This window comes from Anolis sagrei, chromosome 3 (genome assembly GCF_037176765.1).
Source record: "Anolis sagrei isolate rAnoSag1 chromosome 3, rAnoSag1.mat, whole genome shotgun sequence".
Taxonomy (NCBI): Eukaryota; Metazoa; Chordata; class Lepidosauria; order Squamata; family Dactyloidae; genus Anolis; species Anolis sagrei.
The window spans coordinates 146,724,470-146,744,320 of NC_090023.1; the positions used below are offsets into that span (position 1 = coordinate 146,724,470).

The window sequence follows — 19,851 nt, forward strand, 5'->3', positions numbered from 1 at the left end:
TGGGTTAAAGTCCTGTCCTGGTAGGACTGTTGACCGACAGGTCAGTGGTTTGAATCCGGGGAAAGGGGGTTGAGCTCCTTATGTCATCTCCAGCTCCCCATGCAGGGACATGAGAGAAGCCTCCCACAGAATGGTAAAACATCCAGGCATCCCTTGAGCAACGTCCTTGCAGATGGCCAATTCTCTCACACCAGAAGCGACTTGCAGTTTCTCAAGTCGCTCCTGACTCAAAAAAAACAAACCTTGGATTTTGTGAGTTTGGGATCTTTTCTAATACCAATGAAAATTCTACTGCATTTTTCACACATTTCTTATAGTATATCCCACAAACAGAGTACATAACTTCATGTTTGCCACATTTGGATCACACACACACGTGCGCGTGCACACACACACGGCTTTGGGGTGCATTACCCTGATTTCTTGGGAAGGTTTTTGACTCCACTGTTTTTGGTTGATGCCCATCTTCCTCAGATGTGGGCTAGTGAATTCAGGGTCATCTTGATAACTGTTCAACTGATAATGTTATAGAAAGTCTGCATTATAAGTCTTGTTCTTTCCCAAATGCAGAAAGGTATAACTCTGAAGGATAACAGAGCCTTATTCTGCTGCATGAAAATTAAGGCATCCCGAAACTTTTTTAGTTTAAGCTAAACAATTTTGAAGCCAAGGGAAAAATAGTTTTGTTCTATTTTCTTTAGGGAGAAAAACACTTTTTAAAAAACCCCTGAATAATATATTCATACCTTTATAGACTGAAAGTTGCATGATTACATTAGGAACACCAAAAATGTAGCATATCCCTAGTATAATGCAAATATACAATTTTGTTTGACATAAAATTATCATGCTTGGCATATTACAAGTACAGTTTATTTAGACAACAATTACAAATGCAATTTCCTTTTCATAATGTTTAATTTTATTGCTAATGGAGCTACAAGATCCAGATCTCTAAGGAACCCCTTGGATTTTATGTTTTCTTAGGAGAAGGCAAAAAACCAAACATAATGTCTTATCTAGTTGTCTGTAGTGTCAAGAAGACATAAAGTATTCACCCACATAAAATTAGCTGAGAAAAGGAAACCAAGGTGAGGAATTTCAGTGACCAAATACTGTAGACTACCTCTTATAAAAGTCATTTTGGAAGGAAAGGCTTGGGGGGGGGGGGGTATAAAAATACCCTGGCATCTACATTTCTAGTTTTGACATATACTACTGTTGTACTTCAGAACACTATCTGTCAAATTCAGTCTGATAAACATTATATTTCAGACATCAGTTACAAAGTCAACAATAGCATTCAAGATCCCCTAAAAGTGAACTCATCATTGCTGTTGATGTTTTATTGTGATTTACACATTGTCAGTTCACAATTTGTAGTGTAGTGCCCCATGCAAACAGATTATACATGGTGGGGTTCCCCACAATCTTGTGTAGAATGGTTGTAAGAACACATATGGCTGCCTTTTGTTTGGCATTTCAGTTTTTTTAAACGTAACTCTGATCAGGAGCCTAAATATAATGTCATGTCCTATATGAAATACTCTGAAATACCCAAGATACCAGCTATTGAAATCGATTACCACTGATTGACAAATAAAGACATCAATTGTTATACTTGATTATTCAGATAAAAGTTTATGCAGAGAAGAAACCTTGGAGTTGAATGAGACTGTAAGAAGCATATAGACCAAACCCCTTCTGTGTAGGAATATATATCATCAAAGCAACCCCAAAAGATGGCCACCCAGCCTCTTTAAAAACTTCCAAAGAGAGATGCTCCACCACACTCTGAAGCAATATATTCCACTGTCGAACAGCTCCTCTTACCCTCAGAAGGTTCTTCCTAATATTGAGGTGGAATGTATTTTCCTGCAATTTGAATCCACTGTTCCTTGTCAAAGGGCTTCATCAGACGGAGTGAGGGGAAAGCGGGGAAAGCAGCTGGAACCATCTTAATCAATTTCCTCCCGCCTTTCCCTGCCTTGCGGCATGGCCAGCCATCCCATGTACTTACCTATCTTTCCCCCGTCTTTTCCCGCTTCCCCTGCATTCTTCATTCAAGAGTTGAGTAACACTCTTGAAGATAGGCCTTGGGCTCCATTTCAGTGCACTTAGGAAACGGAGGCCCACGAATTCTCACTGGAAGTGCCCTCACATCATGTGATGTCCTCCATGGGACTCCTGTAGGAGTCTGTCTCCTAAGTGCACGGGTATTTCATCTGTTAGGAGTTCTGGGTGGTGTCTTTCTGCAGGACAGAAGGGGGTGGATTGGATGGCCCTTGGGGTCACTTCCAACTTTAGGATTCTAGAAGTATTCTGTTGAGGTCTATTGAGGGGACCTATTCCCCACAGGTCCTTGGTCCTGTGCACACCTGCTCCCTCCTCAATCTGACATCCTTTCAAATATTTAAACATGGTCATCATGTTCCCTCTCAATCTTCTCTTCTTCAGGCTAAACATCCCAGCTCCCTAAGCTGCTCCTCATACAACTTAGCTTGTTCCTTCTTCAGTCTCGCTTTTAATATTTTTCATTTTTTATTTTGATCACATATTTTATTTCATATTTAGTTTTAGTTGGACAGTCTTAGTTGGCTCTTATCCTCTAGGACAGTGGACACAGAGGTTTGGATTAAAGAGACCTTGAGAGGCATGCAGTATGGTAAGGATAGAACATAATGCACAGATTTAATTCTTTAATAGTCAAGTTATGTCTACTGCCTTGTGGATGGGCCACTGCTTGTTAGTATTGCAAATTTATTTAAATGTGTGTACCTTTTAGAATATGAATTATCTAATTATAAATAGACTGCAGCGAGAGAGAGGAAAATCAATTTGATGTAAAGCAAATGTTTTCTCCAATTGCACTTTGGAATCCTAGAGTTGGAAGAGACCTCGTGGGTCATCCAATCCAACCCCCTGCCAAAAAGCAGGAAAATTGCATTCAAAGCACTCCTGACAGATGGCCATCTAGCCTCTGCTTAAAAGCATCCAAAGACGGAGCCTCCACCACACTTCGGGATAGAGAGTTCCACTGCTGAAGAACTCTCACAGTCAGGAAGTTCTTCCTCATGTTCAGGTGGAATCTCCTTTCCTGTAGTTTCTGCATCCTAGTCTCCAGGGCAGCAGAAAATAAGCTTTGGTTCACAGGTTGTAACTCTGGCTATACTGGACCATCAAAAAACCCCAAATGCGATGAAGAGCAACCATTATGTGAGCAAAAAGTATAGTCTAGACATGGCTTTGCCAAACAGGCAGGTTGTGTGCCCTAAAAAGCCACCCAAGAGGGTGTGCAGCCTCTGTCACAAGTTCTCAAAATATTAAAAGTAAATTCATTTCATGACCTATGGCTGCTTAGGAAGGCAACGGCAGCATTTTGTGTGATAAATGTTAACTGTGCATTAATCGCATTAAAGAGGACTCTATAAACTTTTCATTTCTAATTAAATTCCAAACACCAATTCTGCTGAAGAAGGCACACTGAGCTTTTGTTTATGTGGAAAATTAAAATGCAAATACAACAGAATTTATTTCCACTACCAGAAAGATATGCTGGGATCCTCTATTTAACAGTTTCCAATTATTTAAAAGCCAGTCCCTTTCCTTTTTTTCTTCTATTAGGTTTTCTTTAAATGTGTTTACACCTAAGTGGAAGGTCAACAGCAAGAGAGGCATGGAAAGAGCACTCTGTGGCCTTCATGAGGAAATTGTGACTGTGTCAAATATAAAACAGATTATTAGGAGTGAATATGTACTAGGAAAAGGAAGAGGAGTGGAATAGAGATAGCCTGCATAGTTACTGCTATACTCAGTTGCTACCAAAACCACACTTTCAGAACATTGTGCAGATTTTTAGGAAAGCGCTTACTATATATACTTGAGTATAAGCCTAGTTTTTCAGCCCCTTTTTAATGCTTATACTCAAGTCAAGGTTATTTATTATTTTACTCTGTTATTAGTATTATTTTTATTACATTTATGATTTTACTCTATTTATTATTATTATTATTATTATTATTACAGTTACATTATTATTATTATTATTACATTTATTATTTCACTCTGTTATTACTGTTATTATTACACTTCCATTATTTTACTCTATTATTTTTATTACATTTATTGTTTTACTTATTATTATTATTATCATTATTATTGGAAGGATGCGCAAACACATTTACATTGAAGAAGGTTAGAATAATGATTTAATTCAGAGTTCGGCAGTTTTATCTTAAATTACAGTTTTATGTCAATATTCAAAAACATTCAACCTACGGATGTCTCAATTAATGTAATTTTATTGGTATCTATTTTTATTTTGAAATTTACCCGTAGCTGCTGCATTTCCCACCCTTGGCTTATACTTGAGTCAAAATGTTTTCCCAGTTTCTATGGTTAAATTAGGTGTTTTGGTTTGTATTTGGGTCAGCTTATACTCGAACATATATGGTATTTTCTGAACTTACAGCTCAGTTCTAGTAACAGGCTTCTGGAAGAGCTTGTGACTGTGGACTGTTTGGATGATTCTTCACAAATGTTTCTAATGTTGCTTTCATTTGAAACTGGGAGAGTTTGATATCAGGCTGACATGACATTGACTGTCATGTTTGTTTAGCATATACCTACCATGTTCCCATAAATTCAGGCAGTTCAGGTAAAGTTTTACTTAAAATATCAAGATGGCTGTTTGGATGAGCGTGCCAAACTCTTCCATTGTCCCCCACTTTACTTCTGTATGGTCAACAAACGTAGTCACTTTCTCTCCTCAATTTAAGTCAGATCAAGAGAAATGTTATTGAGACAACTATGAAATGAAAGGGAAGGAAAGACACTTTGTTCTTGTTCATGTTAGATTCTCTTCAGCCTATTGCTTTCTTTCAGAATAGGATAGATGTGAGCAAATCACTCCTGCTTTAACAGAGGATTGGAGTAGAGTAGCCTTGGGATCTCTTCCAACTCTATGAATCTGTGTTAGGGTTTTGTTGCTAAGCTTTGGTAGATGTCCAAATACAGCAAGTGTAGTCCCTGTGAAGGATCACCTTTCCACATGCATGTACTTGTTGCAAAATGATCATATCTAGCAATCTAGATATGCACACATAACACCATGCATGAATTTATGCACAGTCCTGAATTTCATAATGATAAGCAATTAATCATTAATTCATCTTAGGTCATTCTTATCTGGCTTCAATGTATGGTCTTTCCAAAAACATCTGTGCAACATTTGGTTGCTTGCACAGTATTATGTCCATGAGAGGAACTACACATCATAAAGGCTGTGAATTTAGTAGTTGTTGTTGTCCCACACATTTCCTACAGAATTAGGAAGCAAAGGCATCTCACAACTTAAAAGGCAGGTTTGTACAGGGAGATGTTATTTGGCCAAAACAATACAATTATGGACCTGAGCCATATGGGGCTTTATAGGTCTTAACTAGCACTTTGAATTGTGCCTGGGAACAAACTGACAGCAGCAGCGTTGTTGCAATATCACTACTGTAATGTTGCAGTAAGTTTATTTTCAATGAGCTGAAGGTCAGGAGTATCTCCCCTCCCACCAATTTATTTTCACAACAACCCTATGATATTGATCAGGCTGTGAGACAGTGACTACCCAAAGCTGGGCGATTAGTTGGCCCTGAACCTGGATCTTCTTCTGTGAACACATTTTCATGTTTTTGTTTTTTTCTTGTCAGGAGCGACTTGAGAAACTGCAAGTCGCTTCTGGTGTGAGAGAATTGGACGTCTGCAAGGACGTTGCCCAGGGGACGCCCAGATGATTTGATGTTTTTATCATCCCTGTGGGAGGCTTCTCTCATGTCCCCGCATGAGGAACTGGAGCTGATAGAGGGAGCTCATCCGCCTCTCCCCAGATTTGCACCTGCGACCTGTCGGTCTTCAGTCCTGTCGGCACAGGGGTTTAACCCACTGTGCCACCGGGGGCTCCATTTTCATGTATGAAAAATATCTATCAAAATATATACATTATATATTTATTATATGTGTTTTGATCTTAAGAGCAAATCATTTACTGTAACATATCTGGTACAAATTTGTAAGTGTGTGGAATTGGGAGGGAGGGGGGAATCATATAATGATTGCTTTCTCTTTATGAAAATTAGTCACTTTTAAGTATGGCTTTCCATACAATCAGGGGAGATAGCGTGAGCTACAAGGACAGAATGTTGCACTTCCTTGAACACAATGGACATCCTGAAATAAAATTATCGTACCTATAGATACATGAAAAAGCAAATGAACTCTCTGTGCTGATAAGAGGCTACCATAAAATCCTTGCATCATTATTCAAATTACCAGAACCCTGGGACTAAGTCAATGTACAAAACATGGAATTACAAAATAATAGTGATAGGATCAATGTAACTGGCACATATGTGCAGCAATCCCATACAGTAATGCTAGGAAGGACAAAACTATCAGAATATGTTTCACAGCACAAAGTAATAGTACAGATAACAATAACTCACAAAATAACTCACAAAATATGGGATAGGCAGCCTTTATTTGATTGGAAATGAATCTAAGTCAGGATGAAATATCAAGAGGACTGATGTCTGTGAGAATTTGAATTGGGCAGTTCCTTAACATCTGTATTCAGGCAAAAGCTGTTGTCACTTCACTACATAGCAAAGTGACTGATGCAGTTGGCACCAAAGTATTTCATAGACTCATAGAGTTGGAAGGGACAACAAGGGCCATCCAGTCCAACCCCTATCGTACTGGAACACACAATCAAAGTACTCTTGACAGATAGTCATCTAGCCTTTGTTTAAAAACCTGCAGAGGAGGACACCACCAAATGAAACTGTCAAGGCCTTATTCCTAATGTTTAGGTGGAATATCGTTTCTTGCAGCTTGAATCCATTGCTGCATGTTCTAGTCTGTCAAGCAGCCAAAAAAAAATCATTTTGCCCCTTCCTCAGTATGGCATCCTTTGAAATATTTTTTAAATGGCTGTATTTCGCCTCAGCCTTTTCTTTTCCAAGCTGAATATACCCAGTTCTCTTAGGTGCTCCTCATAGGGTTTAGTGTCTTCTCTGGACATGTTCCAGCTTGTTACTATCCCTCTTGAATTGTGGTGCTCTGAACTGGGCACAATATTCCAGGTGAGGACTGACCAAGTGTCATTCATCCCATATCTCTGCATTTCATTTTTATTGTCTAAGTGTAGTACCTTACAATTTTCAAGATGCTGAATAGTATTGGGCCCAGGACAGAACCCTGTGGCAGTCCACTGCTCACTTCTCTCTTAGGATGAAGAGGAGCCATTGCTAAGGACCCTTTCAGCCAGTTAGCCCATTCCCAATCCATATAACTGTAGCATTATCTAGCCCATACTTTGCTAGTTTTTTGCCAGAATATCATGGACCACCTTGTCAAAGTCCTTTCTGCACGCAAGATATGCTACCTTTACAATGTCCCCTTCCTCTACCAAGCTTGTAACTCTATCAAAAAGAGAGATGAGGTTAGTCTTGCATGACTTGTTTTTGAGAAACCTGTGTTGACTATTAGTGAGTATGTCATTCTTTTCTAAGTGTTTACAGATTGTCTGTTTAATGATCTGCACTAGGATCTTTCCTAGTACTGATGTACAACTGACTGGATGATCATTGTTTGCCCCTCCCCCCCCTTTTTTAAAGATGGCAACGTTTTCTCTTCTCCAGTCTGCTGGACCTTCTTCTGTTCTCCAGGAATTCTGAAAGATGTTTCACATAAGTTTTGAAATTACTTCTGCCAGTTCTATTAAAACCTTTGAATGTAATTCATCTGGCCCTGGAGACTTGTATTCCTTTAGAGTAATCAAATATCCCTGCACTGCCTCTTTACCTATTCTGTGCTACATTTCCCCTACTGCATCCTATGCACCATGTCCCCCAAGTTGAGCACTGTTAACCTTTTGGCAGAAGACTGAAGCAAATAAGGTGTTGAGTAGTTCTGCCTTTTCTCTCTCCTGTCAGCATTTTGCATTCACCTGGACACAGTGGCCCTACCACATCCTTGTTCTTCCTTTTGCTACAGACACAACAAAAAAGCTCTTTTAATTGTTTTTAATCTCTCTAGCAAACCTAAGCTCATTCTGTGCTTTGGTCTTTCTAACTTGCCACATATGCTGCAAATGCTGGCTATTCATTTGAATTCCTCTTTGATTATTTCTCCCACCTTTCCACTTCTTGTACATGTCTCTTTCAAATCTTAGCTCATTTGGAAGTTCTTTAGACATTCACACCTCCTATTTTCCTTCTTCATGGGAACAGCTGAAATTGTGCCTTCAGTGTATCAATTTTCAGAGATTCCCTCCTTCATGAACTGCTTCCTCTTTTAGTATTCCTGACCATGGGATTATATTCAGTCTTGCCTTAATCAGCTTTCCTAAAGTCTAGCATGTGTATCTCACTATGCTTGACTTCCCATTTCCACTGTAGAACAAACTCTAGAACAGTGGTTCTCAACTTGTGGGTCCCCAGATGGTTTGGTCTTCAACTCCCAGAAATTCTAACAGCTGGTAAACAGGCTGGGATTTCTGGGAGTTGTAGGCCAAAACACCTGGGGACCCACAGGTTGAGAACCACTGCTCTAGAAGAACATAGTCACTCCCACCTAAAGAAGCCGTCACTTCCAGTTCATTAATCTGGTCATCACTGTTGGTTAAGATCAGATCTTAAATAGCTGTTCTACCTTCTGGACCATGAAGTTATCTGCAAGGCAAGTGAGAAATTTATTGGACCTGATATATTTGGCAGAGTTTGTCTTCCAATAAATATCAGGATAGTTGAAATCTCCCATTTTTGAATGTCATCTATTCCAGGAAGACTTGCAGTAGACCCCCACAGCGACACCCCTGTTGTTTCTTTCCACTTTAATTTTTCCCAATATACTCTTAACCTGGATTCTAGAATTTACATCATGGATCTCATCACAAGTGTAAAATCCTGTATACAATCCTCCTCCTCCTTTCCAATGTGGTCTGTTTCTCAGAAATAGGTCATACACCTCTATTACTACATTCAGTTCATGAGGCTCATCCCACCAGGTTTCAGTGATGCCAGTTATATCCTATTTGGTTTATTGTTTAAAAAGTTATAATTGTTTATTTCACTTGTAAACCAGGACACTGGCTAGGACTGCTAATATGCATTGGTAGACTCCAGTGTGCATTGGGACACTCTTACTAGTGTCCCATTATGCATCTCCACAATTCAATAACAGGTCTTCTTAGACTCTCTGTTACATAGTGTACATAAAATTATGTGCATTGTAATTGAGCTGTGATTCTCAACCTGTGAGTCTCCAGGTGTTTTGGCATTCCAGAAATCTTAAAAGCTGGTAAACTGGCTGGGATTTCTGGGAATTGTAGGCCAAAACACCTGGGGACCCACAGGTTGAGAATCACTGTATTAGAGGATTCTGGTTTTTCTTTTTAATATATAAAGTGTGCTCTTCTTCCATCAGTTTCAAAACAACCCTATGGATTTGGCCATTATTGTTTCCATATGAGACCTTCTCAGGGCAGAAAACCTGTTCAAGGCAACTTGACTTTCTTTCTATGGTGTTTCTACTTCTTGAGCTTATTTTCTTGAATAGGCTCTGTGCAATCCCTGAAGAAATGGAGTATGATGGATAGGATATGCACATGATACACTTATGAAAGCTTTTCTCCCTTGTGTTTCTTAATTTCATCTTGCTGAAATGCCATGCCGATTAGCCTGTTTGATGGGTCTATAAGAAAACTAGATATTTATAGCAGAATTGGTGGTTGACCTGGTTACAATTCCAAACTCTTGAACCTTAAATATTACAAAATTGAGCTTTTGAAATTTCTCCACAAATAAAGTTCTTTGTAGACACTCCTTCCATGTGGTATATGGGCAGCTGTCACTTCCTGAAGCCTGGCTTTTTATTTCCCAAATTTTCCATAATTTATTTTATTACAGGAAACACATTTTTGAATCAGAATAGGCTTTGCTGCTTCCAGGCCCGTAGCCAGGATTTTGTTTCGGTGGGGGGGGGGGGCTGAGTTTGGTTCGGGGGGGGGGCTGAGTCTGAGTGAAAGAGGGTCTACCCTAGCAAACCTTTTGTATCATTACCCCAATACCCTCATGCATATGGGATATATTGAGCATGGTGATCAGATCATGATATGAATAAACAGAACAGTTTAAATAATGTACCAGTAAGGCCTTCTCACGGACCACCATGAGAATTTCGGGGGGGGGGCTGAAGCCCCCTCCCCCCGGCTACATGCCTGGCTGCTTCCAAAGAACATTTGTGCATTAAACCCAGTGAGCACCACTACAATTCCCACAGTTCGACACAGACTTCCCTCTTGTAGCTCTTGGTTGCTTCCAGCACCAATGTAAACATTGTGAACATGAAATATCCATTTTTTTTGCATACTTGAAAAAATGGCTCCATGCTGTATTTGAAAAAAAAAGCCTGATTCTGCATGATTGATCTCTATATCCCTATGTAGCTGCTTAGAAAATCCTATGCGGAATCTGCCCAATTTGTATATGCACCATCATTTTATTTGAGTTTTACTGAAATGAGTGGTTGATGGGAAGCCTCACTATTATGAGATCTTTTCCAACCTATGAAGAATAACCTGTCAGGACTGACCCCCAGTGGCATGAGACTGCAGCTATATCACTCTTCACCAGTCCAGGCTCAATACAAACAAATGGCAATAAATATCTATTTTTCTGGGTTTCAAATCTAAGATGGAGCTAGATTTTCAAGCTTTTGACCTCAGTGTGAATCAAAGGGGGCGGGAAGGGGAAGAACCGTGTGTGGGGATGCTTTTGGTGCGTTCAGGAATCCCCCTTCCCCTTTGAAATGCTTCTGTTTGTTGTGCCATTAAAAAACCTCCAGGTCTTCATGCTTGGTGTTCAGTGAGTATTGATTCAGTCTGCAAGCAATTTTAATATTTCTTCAGGGACTTTCCAGCAACAGCACAAGTCATTAATTCATCCTCCCAAATTGCTTATTCAATAGCATGAACATGGCTCCTGAATAAAGTCTTAGAATTTATGTGACTCGTATGAGTCAGGAGGTCAAGCAACTGTTATGGAGTGAAGTTAAAAATCCAAATAAAATATTGACACTTTTTTTTTTGAGGAGTGGAGGGGGGAGTAGATGGAAGGAAGCAAAGGTATTTAAAACAGGGGTTTGGTGCCATGCCCCCAGGATAACAAAAGGAAAGAGATGGAAGACAAGTTGGGAGTATGAAAAATCAATGGGACATATGGCTCCTTCACTTAGTATTTCATAATTCTTCCTTCCACACACAACATACTGCACATGCATCGAAATAAAGAGATATGCCTTTCCAATGGGTATATTGTTTCAGGTATAGAACCATATGCAGAAATATAGCATCAGTGTTTTATGTTGTTTACAAGAAAAAAGTGGATCTCTGGAACGGTATTAGAATTATTCATAAATAGCTTCCTTTGTACTTGTGGTCTTAATATGTTCACTTTTACAAGACAACATTATTGGGGGGCTTTTATGCTGCAAAGTAGTCAGGAATTTGGTGCGCTCTATTAATAAATTGTTGTTCAGACTAGCCCCATCCACATTGCGTCAGGCTAATGTGACTGAACCTGGGATAAGTCACTTAAGGTCCTTCCACACAGCCATATAACCCAGAATATCAAGGCAAAGTTCCCACAATATCTGCTTTGAACTGGGTTATCTCTGAGTATACACTGCCATATATTCCAGTTCAAAGCTGATAATGTGGGATTTTATTCAGCTTTATGGAAGGGGCCTTAATTGAGTTGATCCTGGGCTAAAAAAAAAAAAAAACATGGGAAAGGTTCAAGTGCTCCAGCAAGATCTAGACCAGTGGTTCTCAACCCGGGGTCCCTAGATGTTTAGGCCTACAACTCCCAGAAATCCCAGTCAGTTTACCAGCTGTTAGGATTTCTGGGAGTTGAAGGCTAAAAATATCTGAGGATCCCAGGTTGAGAACCACTGACCTAGACCTTTCCCGGTGTTGGGAACGTAGGGACTGCCAACCTGATCCCAATAGAGGATCCAGGAGTGCATCCCCACAGCCATCCTACCTTTCCCAGGCTTTTTGAATTGTGTGATATTCTTTTTGAGTAAATATTCATAAGGCTGGCTGTTAGTTTCTCAATTTTATTAAGAATTAGCTTGGGTACCCAATGTTGCCTGGGTTGTTGGAAAATGTCACTTTTTTATTTTGCAAAATGTATAAGGTTGTGGTTGAACTACAACTCACATCATGCCAGGTTAATATCCTGAAACTCCATCAAGTAGTTAAAGTTTGTCATGTTGGGCAAGTTTCTCTAGATGCATCATTGGTGGGGTTCAGTGTGATCTCTGGCAGCAGGATAAACTACATCTCCCACTATGATGAGTCAGTCTCCTCAAATCCCTCCAGTAGGTTCAGTTGGCCATGCGGGTTCTGTGTGCCAAGTTTGGTCCAGATCCATAATTGGTGGTGGTCACAGTGTCTCTGAATGTAAGTGAACTACAACTTCCAGAAATTAAGGTCAGCCCTCCCCCCCTCGCAAAAAAAAACCCCACTCCAGTATTTTCAGTTGGTCATGATGGTTCTGTGTGCCAAGTTTGGTCCAGGGCCATTGTTGGTGGGGTCTAGCGTGTTCTTTGATTGCAGGTGAACTATACAATCCCAGTACCTGAAATGGCTATAAATCAAGGTGAATTCCCCCCAAACCTCTCCAGTATTTTTCTTTGGTCATGGCGGTTTTGTGTGCCAAATGTGGTCCAGGTCAATTGTCAGTGGGGATCACACTGCTCTGACTTGACACAAGGTGAACTACAATTTCCATTATGTGGAGTCAATTCCCCAAACCCCTCCAGTATGTTTAATTGCTGATTAGTGCTGCTCTGTTTCTTATGCAGACAGAGGTGAAAAGAGTAGGAAAGAGTTAAGGGAGAGGCAGTGGGCGGGATCATGCAAATTCCACACCAATGGAGATTTTGTCTCGTATTCCTTACTGGGATGTCTGTGGTGGAGGAAACACATAAAATCTAGGATGAAATTGTCCCAGAATGAAAGCATTCCTTGGGTGGTGGGCAGTATGATGTTTGGGGAGGACATGTAGAGCTTGGACTACATGTTCATGGCTCTCGCTATAACTTGAAATGTCATTGGAGGGAGGGCTTTCGGTGGCTCCTCAGCACTGTGGGTTAAAGCTGTTTATGGAAGTGGGAGCCTGTTTGTGGAAGTGGGCACCCCAGCCACCATATACACACATACATATTTTCACTTTTTATTATTGATTATGTATGTATTATGTAGATAGATAGATAGATAGATAGATAGATAGATAGATCCCTTAGAAGGGCCTCTATATGGCATTTTTCGTGATTTGGAATATATTTCAATTTATGCAGTATTCATAATTATTAATAAATTATATATCTGCACTAGCCAACATATAGGAATGACAAAATTTGTGCCTGCAGCAGGGAATAGTGTGCATTGGAAAGAACATGCCACACATAATATTCTTGAGGTAGCCTAGGCCTCATCTTTTATTGCATGCAATCTAATAAAGGCAATAAAGGACAGCTTAATGCTCAAGGATCCAGTTTCTATCAGTCTGCCTGCTGAAGTCACGTATATGCTAGCTACTGCCTGCTGCCCTTGCCTGCTAACATTAACCCTTTAGATGGGCTGGACCAAATTATACCCTTGAGGCCTGTAAGTGAACTTCTGCCTATAGAAGAGCTCAACGTTGGTAGGCAGATTCTTATTAATTTTATCTATTTACTGGTACATTTTTACAAAACATTGAAAATGCAGAATAAATAGCATTAAAATAATCCCAAAAAGCTATAACAGATAGCCATGTGAAAACATTTGCAAACCAATAAATGAAATGTTACAAAACTGCATAAATAAAACCCCACAATATGTCACACAAAGGGAAAAACAAGACTATTAAAAAGCAAATGCAAAGAAGCCTATAACACATCCCAGCACACCCACCCCTTCATATGTTACTTTAAAAGCAAAGTCTGTGGAGATATATTACAAAATACAGGATCACACACAAAACAGAAAATACAAAACATATATATCTCTGGAGCAACTCCAGTACGAGGGCAGTTTGAAATATTATGCCGGAGAAATGCAAGTAAAAGGAAGCATGATAGAGATATATAAAATCATGCATCTCTCCATTACCCCAAGGTCATCTGCTGAAACTGAATGGTGTGAGAGTCAAGACAGATAAATGTGTACAGCATAGTTAAAAGGTGGAATTCACTGTCACAAGATGTAGTAATTGTTAATTTGAATGGTTTGGGAGGGGATTGGAAAAATTGATGGAGGATAAGCACATCAATGGCTACTAGTGAGGATGGCTATATATGTCATCTCTCATATCCGAGGCACTAGGCTTCTATGTTTCAGATTCTGGAAAGGACATGATAGGAAGTACAGTCACACTTATTCTGGCTACTTTGTAAACAGAATGTTGGACTAGATAGATAGATCATCATTTAAATTCAGCATAGTTCTTATGTTCCTACATCAGCCCAAATTTTGAAGAATTGGAAAAACAATTGGGTGATAAAAGATTTTTTTAAAAACTCAATTAAATTACTAGAATAATACCCAGGATTATGCTCAGGCTGAAACTTCCTTCTGTATTTATTTGCAGTATTCTTACTCTTGCTCATATGCACCTCGTATAGTGCGTCATCCTGCGTTTTAATCAGTTTATTAATCTGTCCACTTTGTTTATCTTAAACTGCTAAGCTATTTGGGTCCCTGGACTATAATAAAGCTTTGATGATGATGATGAAATGACAGGAAAGTGTAGCATATGCAGAAACAATACTTTTGGAAGAGTATTGACCTCTTCCTTGTCTAGGCAATAAAACTGGTGCCTTCCTCTTCTTTCTAGGAAAGGTCCCACATATCGTATTTCTGGTTTCCTTGTCAATATACCGTCTGTATATCAAACATGTCAAATGCAAGATCCATGGGCCAAATCAAGCCCACCACATCATTTTATGTGGCCCATGAAGCTTTCAATGCTAGGTCAACAGAGTTAATTTATACAGTCTTACAATTACAAACAACCCTTTGAATGCAACCATTAGGTTGAAGAGGCCCTCAATGAAAATAAGTTTCATACCCCTGCTCTGTATCATTAGGACTTTTCCTGCAACCCCTTTTCTTAGGCAAGGAATTCTCAAAAGTGGCTTAGTCTCCTTCCACACAGCTGTATAAAATTCACATTGGATTATATGGCAGTGTGGACTCAAATAATCCAGTCCAAAGCAGATATTGTGGAGTATCTGCCTTGATATTCTGGGTTATAAGGCTATGTGGAAGGGCCCTAAGTTACTATCTTCTTCTACAATACAGCCCATCATTAGTAAAAATATAGTTTATTTTTTACAGAAACTAAAGACTTATGCATCACATACTCATGGACATAGATGACCAAAATGCAAACATATATATAGATGGCTGGAAACAAATATTTTATGTTATACACTGCAGCAGTCTCATGACTTACTTAAAGGTTGCATTTATTTAATAAAGAACCCTTCAAGAGATAATGGAGGGGGGGGGACTTTTAAGGTGAGCCAAGGAGAAGGACCAGGACCACAGGAAGTGACTTAGAGCCAAAAAACTGCACCTAAAGTGAACCTTTCACAGAATTTTCATGGCAACAATTGCCTTGCTCTGAAACAGTGTGACTTGCTCAAGGTCCCTCAGTGGGTTTCCATGTCTGAGCAGGGAGTTGAACCCTTGCCTCCAGATTTGTAGTCCAATGCTCAAACCACTATACATTCCCTTCCCTAAGTTATATGTGTTCTCAGAGCAGAAAACAAGGTTCTGGTAAGGTCAGGAAAGCTAGAAAACACAGTGCCAAGATTCTGGTATTTCTAGAAAGCTACAGAGAGATTTAGAGCCCTTCCAGACTGGTAAAGAACCCGTAATGGGTTCCGGATTATCCTGAGATGTCCAAATAACACCTCAGGATAATCCATATAAATCCATATTAATCCAAATGACACCTCAGGATAATCCATATTAATCCAGGTTTATTCCAGATTTTAAAAACACCTGCTAAGATCCAAACCTTTCAATAAGGTCCGGATCTTTGCTGGTGTTGGACCTATGCGGTTTGACTGTCACGATCATTTTCCATGATCCTGAAGGCCAATCTGCATTGCCATCCTGGTTCTTTAGGCTCTAAGAGCCTAAGGGAGCAGAATAGCACTCCCATCCTCCCCTCTTAGCCCCCTGTTTCCTTTCAAACTTTTTTTTGTGTGTGTGTAGGTGTGTGCGTATTTGTATATTTGTATATATGTGTATATACATATATGGAAATGAGCACCAACCCCCAGAGTCGGACATGACTGGACTTAATGTCAGGGGAAAACCTTTACCTTTACCTATGTGTATATATGTGTGTTTGTGTATATGTGTGTGTGTATGTGTGGTTTTGTGCACGCATTGAAATGCATTTTTTGTTTTTTGGCTTTCAAAGTCTTTTCTGCTGTGTTTTTATGAGTGATGGTCACTCATTGGCCGGAGAGGTGTGTTGTGTCCAACTTTGGTGTCATTTCGTCCAGTGGTTTTTGAGTTATGTTAATCCTACAAGCTAACATTACATTTTTATTTATATAGAAGCATATAAAACTGCCTTGAAACCATCAGGCCAAAGGTCTATTCTGTTCATTCACATCTTCTCAACAAAAAAAGCTATGGAAGCTCACAGGATGTGAAGGGAATGGTGGACCCTCTTTTTTTTAAAATTTTCAACAGCTGATAAACTGATATTCCTGCTTTCAAAATAGAAAACAAGGGAATGGCTGTATGTTCAGGCACTGAAAAGAAGTCGTAAGATTAGTTTATGTGTTGTGGCCACCCAGCAGGAATAAAAGCCAAATGAGGTTACCTCTGTTGCTTAGCGGGGTGACCACAGCACGCGTAGGCCCTGCTGTGTTGCTGATACCAGGAAATCTTTTTAATTATGTGTCACCTAAGATTGCCAATAAGATCTCAGTCCGCATTCATTATAATGAGTACATTACTATGTAGCAGAACAAGATACAGTGTGTTGGTTTAATGCAGAACCCCTCAGGCAGATTTTGGAGGGATGGACTGATGAATAGATACATTTATACTATGTATACATACATTATATCACTCTATTGATTTTTGAAAAGTTCCAGGTCTGCCAAGCTATAATGAGATTTTTGAACTTTGGGCTGTGATCAATGAAAGGAATATTATTGGCCTGCAGAATTGATATAACCCTTCTCCCTGGATTGTTCTGCTCCCAGGCCGCCCCTGCCCCCCACGGATAGGATTCCATCAGACACTTAGCCTCTCTCAGAGTGTCGTCAGGCTAAAAGGAATCTAATAGTGACACAGGACTTGTACATAGCTCTCCGGCACTATTGCTTTCCTGTCACAAATAATTTATAGCTTTCTATTTCCATCCCTTTGCCTGCACCCCATCATTGCTTCCTGGGGCTACTGCAGTGGAGGGGGTATGAACACGGGGGTAGGATCAATATATCCACACAAGCAAAACTTCAGGGTACTTTGGGGGAGCAAGGAAGGAACAGTTGTAATGTGTACCCTTTTTTTTTGTCTCAAGTGTAGGATAGCTCTAGACTCTGAGCTTATTTCCTTCAGAACAACTTTATGGGGCATCAAAACAAACGCTGTAGAGCCCTGTAACTAAACCGCAAGTCCCAGTTAAAAGTCCATCTATCCTTCTGTTTCTGGTGACAACCATGTAGGTGCCTCTGGATCACTGATATCAATACAATGCTAATGGCTCTCCCTGGCTCTACCTACACTGTGAAACTGCATTATATCATCAATGTAGACCATTAGCTCCCAACCTGAGGTCCGTGGCCCACCAGTGGCCTGCAAGAATGAAAATATAGTCTGTAGCCTCATCATTACTGCACCGTTGCCTCAAAACCATGCAGCAATGAGAGCGACCGGTCTTGTGAAACCCTCTTATAATGCCAAGGCAACAGGGATGTTGGGAGGGGACAGGCTGACTACCCACGAAAGATTAGTACTACCACATCAGCTCTAGATTATTATATATGGTTTTCTGTGGGCAAGCAAATGGCGACTTCTAGATGGCATATGTTCTGTATCAGAAACTAGAGCTGATGTGGTCTATCCAATGCAATTTTCTGAATCAGCACCCCAAATAACCAAACCAAATCTAAAGTTGACCAAAAACTGATTTGTAACCTTTTTGGTATTAATGTTGGAGAATGGTCCCTGTTCAAGTGGTCCCTGGTTACGTGGTCCCCTGGTTGAAAAAAGGCCGAGAACCACTGTTGTAGGCTTATATAATGCAGTTTCAAATTGCATTATATGGCAGTGTAGATGGGGCCCCTGTCAATTCCCCTCTGGTTCTAAGAAGCATACATCCTCAAGTATGGATGATTTATTAGCAGTACTTTACCACATTTAAGTATAACTAAATAAAATGTCCATACTTAGCCAAATATTGCCCAGTCTCACATCTTATACTCTAAGTGAGCTTCATGAGATAAACTCTGTCTAGCTTGAAAAAGTACTTTTTCATGCATGTCTTGAACTTATGTTATTACTACATTTAAAAAAAATGACATTTGAGTCCTTTAAAAACTTTCATGTTAGTTTCTCTTTGTAAGAAGAGAAATGTAGTTCTGGATGGCTATGGCACTAAGTGCAGGTTGACTTTTCTCTCATCCAAAATGCTTGAGACCAGAAGAGTTTCGTATTCTGTATTTTTAATTCTGTTGAAATACCTGTATTTGCGTATACATACACAATAAGATGTCATTGAGATATGTCCCAGGTCTAAACTCAAATTCATTTTTATTTTATATTCACCTTATACACATAGCCTGGAGGCAATGTTACATAGTTTTAAAATAATTTTGTGCATAAAACAAAGTTTGTGTGTACTGAACAGGCATTACATAAAGATGTCACTATCTTAGCCACTCATGTAACAGTATTGGATTTCAGTGTAGTTTGGATTTCTAGGTAGTTAATTTATTCCCTTGTTGAAGAGAGGGGCTTTTAATGTATGGAGACACAAACCCCAACACAAGTCTGTTGCCCTTATCCTCTAAGCACATTGTATATCCAATGGTTACATATCACACCATTCATAAAATGTGATTTTAATCTGCAGAGTCCATCATATAGGATCAGACTAATGTCCTTTGCTGTTATTGTTGTTACTCTTATGGCAGGATCATCAGAACCAAAGTGCAGCAGCCTTTCCACCCAACACCAGATGGGAGTGGGACAGGAGTGAGCGCACCTGGACATACTATCGGTAAGAAGAAATTTGAGGTAGAACAAGAAGAAAAGTTGGGAATCTGAATGATATAAAGTTGAATACAGTGAAACAGAAGGACAATATAAGCTGAGATAAACCACCTTGGAGAGATGAACCTTAAATGCCAAATGGGATAAAGGTTTTGTCCATAGCCAATGTTTATCCTGCAACTGCATGTGTTTTGTGTTTGTATGTCTGTTCATGGTTCTGATCCTTGGTACATGTCTGTGCATGCAAATCTATTTTAGAGAAGTTAGTTGCTTTACAAAGTAATGAGGACCAGACTTTTAGCCTTGTAGAGATATTGGTACAGTACATGTAAGTTGGGCTTACAAAAATGTGTTTGGTACAGGGACATTTTACAAAAAAAAATCATTTCTGCTGAAACACTGCACAAAAACTTTACAGCCAGTGTTTTTGCTGTCACTTGGTGCAGTCCGCATGCACACATATACAATGCACCCCTCTAGTGAAACAATTGATTCACTTG

At 39.6% G+C, this 19,851-nt stretch overlaps 1 protein-coding gene across 5 annotated transcripts in view; it reads left to right on the forward strand.

Moving 5' to 3' along the window:
• Nucleotides 1-19,851, forward strand: part of PAX2 (paired box 2) — a 137,340-nt gene that overhangs the window by 41,130 nt on the left and 76,359 nt on the right. For all 5 annotated transcript variants that reach the window (XM_060769227.2, XM_060769224.2, XM_060769226.2 and 2 more), the window contains exon 4: nucleotides 19,273-19,358. In XM_060769227.2, the coding sequence (XP_060625210.1) occupies nucleotides 19,273-19,358 (86 nt within the window). The remainder of the gene's footprint in view (nucleotides 1-19,272; nucleotides 19,359-19,851) is intronic.